General features: G+C 38.2%; 1 protein-coding gene across 1 annotated transcript; it reads left to right on the top strand.

Annotated features, from left to right (window-relative positions):
* Positions 1 to 917: 917 nt before the first annotated feature.
* Positions 918 to 5,643, top strand: LOC116032209 (potassium channel KAT3-like). Its single transcript, XM_031274672.1, has 11 exons — positions 918 to 1,737; positions 1,823 to 2,038; positions 2,162 to 2,323; positions 2,407 to 2,464; positions 2,583 to 2,900; positions 3,186 to 3,425; positions 3,524 to 3,622; positions 3,709 to 3,741; positions 3,826 to 4,011; positions 4,139 to 4,748; positions 4,921 to 5,643. Exons 1-11 carry the CDS (start codon positions 1,559 to 1,561, stop codon positions 5,031 to 5,033), a joined length of 2,214 nt encoding a protein of 737 aa, XP_031130532.1. The 5' UTR covers positions 918 to 1,558; the 3' UTR covers positions 5,034 to 5,643.
* Positions 5,644 to 7,088: the final 1,445 nt, after the last annotated feature.

Here is a 7,088-nt window from a genome sequence, read left to right on the forward strand (position 1 = left end):
TGACTCCACTCTTTTTTCATTAACTCACACCTGTCCTCCCCCACTGTGCAAAAACTAATTAAACTCGTTTTCAAATTTCCAGGAAATTTCTCGTGCTCTGCCGAGTTCTGCACGAGGGAAAACCGTGTTGAACAGTACAGTTTGGAAGTAGTTGGAATACCCGGTTTAGGATAATGAAACTGAAAATGTGGTGTGTTCTCAGATAAGGATTAGATCTGTTTCACACACAAGCTACTTATCTCTAAGGGCGGGCGGCGAATATCACACACAGTAATGCGTTTCTTTTTCTTAGAAAGAGAGCAGAATACATACCCTGTGGAGATATATCATGTATGTATGGCGGGAATCTGTATCCCCACATATGGTCCTGCTTTCCCTGCATAATCAAACACCTGCATACATACGCTATACTATACTATACTGTACTGTACTATAATACCAGCTAGGTCGTTTGAGTATATAGTGACACTGCATATTCAAACATCTGCATAAATACGCTATACTAAATTATAGTGTATTGGCCAGGTGGCTTGTAACTTAATGACACTTCTGTGCTCTCCCAGGTTTAAATCTCAGTGGGGACATTGACTTTTTGTGATTCAATAAGTTGAGAACGTATGTATGAACAGATACTACATTGTAATAGAGTCACTCTCACATTTCGTCCTAGACATTCAATTTAATCACACGTAGTCTTTTAATTTTCAAGTTAAGCACTTATGGTTCTTCCAATTTAATTAAATTTGAGAGCTGAAGGACCACTAATGATTAAACTGAAAGTTTAAGACTAAATGTGACAGTGTTACCATAGTCCCAGAGGACCCAAGTGATACTAACTCTAATAATAATAATCCTAATGCGTGTGGAATTGAGAGGCTTTCTTACCGTTGTTATTCCTCTGAAGGCCTCAGCTATTGGAGAACGTGTCAGCCATAAGAAACACAGCTAGCCATTATTCCAGTCCTGCTTTTACCTGTCGAGCAAAATATACAATTTTGAAATGAAATCACCAATCTAAACGACCTCCCTCAGCCCAGACCTGTCATTCAAAACACATGGGACGATATATCATTCTTACCTCCACATCTAAGGATGATGAAGCTTCCACCATTATCACCAACTCCCCTCCATTTCCTTCCCTCCTTCTCTGCTTCTACCTGTCTCAAAGCTTGTCTTTGTCTTTGCAGCTGCACTACAAAGAGGTTAGTGTCTGTCTGCCACTTTGAGTGCCGCCACAACTTAGCCTTTTCTCGAATCAAAACTTTTCTTTTTAATTTATTATTTCTTCATTTGATAGCTTTGCTTGTTCAACAGAAATCAGGAAAAAAAAAATATTCCCTTTTTCAGCCTTCTTTCTCCTACTCTTTCAACCTGTTGAACAGTCTTTCAAAACATTCACATGAAAGATAAAAAGGTATAATAGGCTTTACCTGTGTGTCACATGCTGCTATTAGCTTCCCTATATAAAGAGCTCGCAAAAGAGACTTGATCATCAAAAGAGCTTTAGCAGACAGACTTCTACTTGAGCTCTCCAAGGATTCAGACCTGCAAAAGCAATATGTTGTTTTCCTATGCTAGAAATTGCTTGAAGCGGTTCTGTGTTGACGAGTTACAACCGAAAACAGAAACCAATTATGGTTTCTTCTCCAGTGATCTCCTCCCTTCTCTTGGAGCCAGAATCAACCAAACTACAAAACTTAGAAAATTCATAAATTCACCATTTGATCCCCGGTACAGGTGAGATGATGAGCTTTGACTATTTCCCCGGCCTCGTAGGCATGGACAACGTACAGCTGATTCTCTCTTTCTCTCATTCTTTCAGGGCTTGGGAGATGTTTCTAGTCATTCTGGTCATTTACTCTGCCTGGATTTCTCCCTTTGAGTTTGCATTCCTCACGTACAAGGAAGACGCGCTGTTCATCATTGACAACATTGTCAACTGCTTCTTTGCAATTGACATCTTTCTAACATTCTTCGTGGCATACCTCGATAGTCAATCATACCTGCTTGTAGATAGTCCTAGGAAAATAGCAATAAGGTAAGCTTGCAGCAGTAATTATAATCAGATTTTCTTCTCCAACGTACTATCTGAATCACGAGAGCTCTTCTGTTTCTTATATCATTCATTCATCAATGCCATGTTCTTCTAAATGGCTGGCAGGTATTTATCAACATGGTTCATGTTTGATGTGGCCTCAACTGTGCCATTCCAAGCTCTCAGCCTCCTTTTCACAGATCACAAAACAAGTGGCGGACTAGGCTTCAAATTGCTGAGCATGCTCAGGCTTTGGCGCCTGAGGCGTGTAAGCGCCCTGTTTGCAAGGTCCATCACCATATTTCAAACCTGTTTTTGGTGTATCTACCCTAATTATCCAAATTCTCACTACCCAGTTTGCTTTCCTTCAGACTTGAGAAGGACATCCGGTTTAACTACTTCTGGACACGCTGCACAAAACTCATATCTGTAAGTCATCAGTATGTGATCTAAAGAGTGAATACTAGAGTTCAATTCATATCTAAGTACCAAAGCTCACAACCAAATTAAAGATATATGCATGAATTGCCTTTTTGTCAAAATGCAGGTAACTTTGTTTGCAGTACATTGTGCTGGATGCTTTAACTACATGATTGCAGATAGATATCCTGATCCAAAAAATACCTGGATTGGAGCAGCATATCCAAATTTCAAGGAGGCAAGCCTTTGGGTGAGATATGTAACTGCAATGTATTGGTCTATAGTCACACTGACCACAACCGGTTATGGGGACCTGCATGCTGAGAACACAAGAGAGATGCTCTTTGATATCTTTTACATGTTGTTCAACTTAGGATTGACATCTTACATCATTGGGAATATGACAAACCTTGTTGTTCACTGGACCAGCCGCACCAGAAATTTCGTAAGTTCTCTCTCGCTATGTGTGTGTGTATATTGACATCATATAAAAAAAATTAAGGGAAAAAGTGATATAATAAGCAATCTTTAAGCCACCTTCTACTGAAAAGAAAAGTATGATTACATGCCTTTAAAGGAGAATAGGAGATCAAGTTCAACACAGAAAATCATATTAAGAAAATGCATGAAACTGCAGAGAATGAATGAAACAAAAAGAATATTATATATATATGGCACATTGCACACATGTGCTAAACTATGAGATCTATAAAACGTTTTGTTTGTGTAGAGGGATTCAGTCAAGGCTGCTTCAGAATTTTCAAAACGCAACCAGTTACCACCGCGGATACAGGATCAAGTTTTAGCTCATATCTGTCTCAAGTTCAAAACTGAAGCATTGAAACAGCAAGAAACTTTGAATGCCTTGCCAAAGGCTATTCGATCAAGCATCTCACACCACCTGTTTTTCCCTATAGTTCAGAATGTTCATCTTTTCCGGGGAGTTTCACATGATTTCCTTTTCCAACTGGTACTTCATTTTTCCCTCCCCAACTCCGATTTCTATGTTACTATGACATAAAAATCACAAGGATTTCATTGTTTCACATTTTTTTTTTCTAAATGAAGGTTCCTGAAATGGAAGCAGAGTATTTTCCTCCTAAGGAAGAAGTTATTTTACAAAATGAGGCTCCAACAGATATGTACATAATGGTCTCAGGGGCAGTGGTAAGTTGGTTAATAGATTCAATATGTTATTTGAAACTAAAACTATTTTACTCTATTCTTAACAAGGAAACTATTTATGGTGACAGGAATTGATACTAAGTGTTGATGGCCATGAGCAAGTAAGTAATTTCTATATGAGAATATTTTATTTTAATATATTTCTATAACTATCAGCTAACTCTTTTTTGCTACAAATATGGCAGGTCTTTGGAAGGGCAGCTTCAGGAGAACTATTTGGAGAAATAGGGGTTTTATTTGGAAGGCTGCAACCCTTTGCTGTACGAACCGTTGAGGTTTCCCAAATATTGAGGGTGAGCAGAGCAACTTTGATGAACATTCTTCATGCAAATCCAGAAGATGAACGCATTATTATGAACAATCTGTTACAGGTGAATATACGAGAACTTATATGTATTATTTTGAAGAGTCTTTTCCCTCCTTCCTATATGTGTTTTGTTATACCTTGACTATTCTGCAGAACGAAACTCATGATAGGCTATTTTTGTCATAAAATAGAAACTGCAAACATTAGGAAACATTGGCTCTGAGGACAACGAAAAAGAACCAGACTTAGTCTTCAACAATTCTGTTGGTGGTGAAACGCAAGGGGAGAGATATTATGCACAAGATAGTATGCAGAGATGCAGGTGTGAAATGGACACAAGTTTACCAGATGCAGATGGCACAATGGCTCTTCATGTAGCTGTTTGCAAGGGGAACCTTGAGGTGGCTAAGGGTCTGCTGGAAAAAGGAGCAAATGTAACTAGACCTGATGCAACAGGGTGGACAGCAAAGGCTCTAGCAGAACATAATGGAGACAAAAACATGTATGACCTGTTACGAAGTTTCGAAGACCGAAACAAATTAGAAGAGCATAGGATCAGGTTTCATGGTCCAGAAACTAAGCCTACAAGATACAGGCCCCCCTTTTGTTCTTACTCCAGCCACAGAAGACCCACTTGTACAAGTTCAGGTAGTAGCAACTGTCCCATGAATGCTGCAGAAGTGTCAAAATCCAAGAAGAGAGTCACTATTCATATCAAGTTAAATAGCAACGAATCACATCAGCAGTTTGGGAAGCTAATAAATCTACCTGGTTCTATGGAAGAGCTTTTCGCAGTAGCAAGTAAGCCTTTATTTGATCTCCATATAAAGCACAAAGTAACCTGGATATTTAATGGATTAAATAACAAATGTTATTGACAATCAGGAAATGGATATAAAAAATAATGTATAATAGTAAATGTTTCTGCCACTTGTGTGTTTCTGACAATCAGGAAATGGAACTTATTTTGCAGGTCAGAAGTTTGGAGTCCAGAGTCTTACAAAAGTTCAAAATTCAGAGAATGCAGAAATAGATGACTTCAGTGTCATCAGAGATGGTGATCATTTGAATTTTCTTTCAGAATAGTACACTCCAGTTTATAATAAAATGATATGTAACCCCAAAATTGAGTAATAGAAGGCTAAATTGTAGAGTTCACAGAGGGAGAGAGCATTATCATTCACAAGCAATTGTAAATTTCTTTAATTTCCTAAGGAAGAAATCACGTTGGAGTCAAGGTATCAATCCTTTCCCAACAATCACAGAGGGCAAGCTCTGTCCAATCGTTTCAATGACACCTTATATAACTGTATCTCATATACCTGCTACACCATCAACTCCTCTATGGTTCAGCAGCATAGGTTCATCATAACCGTTGCATAAATTTATTGGTGGACCATGCATGAAGAAATGCCTCTTTTAGTCTATGCTGCCCTGTTACCCACTACCACTAGGACCCTGTACCTCAGTTTGGAGGCTGAGGAATTGATCTATCTCTGTGACACATTTCATGTGATGATTACCTTGGTGGGAGTCCTGGTGGTTTTCTCAAAAGACTTTTAAGTTGAATGCTTCCTTTATTGATCAAGTTCCCTTTTCCTTGGAACCATTATGCTCTGCTGTATTGTGAGATACAAAGTGAAAGAGACTGGTGTTAATCACCATGGTATACAATAAACCATCAATCAGTACTGAACTAAGAACTTTCCACTTCTACATTTTACATGATCACTCTTCATACAAAAGGTTTCAAGTGCCTGAAAAATTGTCTGCACTTTTAGTACTAAAATAATAAACCAGTGATATTAAATGCAGAATAGAGGGTACAACGAAGATATTAGTGGTCACTGCAAAAGTTAGCAAGCATATAAAGTTTACAGAAATCATATTTATGATCTGGCTTAGCAAGCTCATCTGATCTTTACAAGCAGTAACTGAATAATGAAAATTAAGTTCTGATGGAAACATATATGTCACAAACACTACCTTATGATAATGAGTTCATTTTAAGACAAACTTGATCGGCTGAACTTGATGTAAAACAGATTTTTGTTATACTCTGATCTTTCCATGAAGGGACTCTTTCTCCCTCTCACTCTCTCTAAGCGCTTAGATACAATGTTGCCCCACTCTTAATGGTTAACGCAGTAAATTTCAATGAGCTCAAAAACCGATCATATCGTCATCATGCAACTATCATACTTGTCAAATATCAATAGTAAAACCAATAAAATTCATTCTCATTTGATTTAAAACCTCAAGCCTAGCTAGTTATAATAATTAGATTCGCAGTGACTTTCAGGGCGTATAGAATTCTCTTTCGTCTTTGCAATATCCAGTTACGAATCAAAGCTCTCACATGGAACAAAGCATAAAGAAGCGGAAAGACGTAAATTGTAACAGAAAAAAGCTAAAATTCAATTCAAAGAGCTGAGCAGAGACGAAACGGGAAGATAGAAATGCAGGCACGAGATCGGCGATCAAGAGCTGCTGACCTCGGATATTGACCGGCGGCATTGACGTGATCAGCGTCGTTCACGGAATACGGTAAAGCGTTTCGACATCTCCGGATCGAATCAACGACTCAACAAGGTACAGTGCAGTTACTCCGAGTAATCGTGGTGTGAGAATTGCGGGGAGTTAAAGGCTCGCCGCTCCCAGTAAAGTGGCTTTGATTCGTCGTCGTCGTGGAAATATAGTGTACTTCGACCCGTTAGATGAACGACTATAGTTCGCCACTGCTTATTAATGCATTATTACTTACATACACGTGCTATATAGAAAAATTTGAATGCACAAAAATAGAACTAACCAAATTATATCATTAAAATAAATATAAAACCACATACTATACTATCACGACGAACACTCACAGGTCTCTTTCCCCGCAAATTATACTGTGTACCATGGTCATGGTTGATACTGCAGTTATCTTGAATTGATATTGCAGTTGTGTTGAAAGTGATGTGTTGAAGTGATACTTTCAACATAATTGCAGTATTAGTTCAACACAACTATAATATTAACTGTGAACCATGGTCCACAGTGTAACGACTGCTCTTCCCCGCTCCATAATACGGAATGGATAAAGTTAAACAAACCATATACATACACCACATAAAAAAAAAAAAAAAAAAAAAA

This window comes from Ipomoea triloba, chromosome 10 (assembly GCF_003576645.1).
Source record: "Ipomoea triloba cultivar NCNSP0323 chromosome 10, ASM357664v1".
Taxonomy (NCBI): domain Eukaryota; kingdom Viridiplantae; phylum Streptophyta; class Magnoliopsida; order Solanales; family Convolvulaceae; genus Ipomoea; species Ipomoea triloba.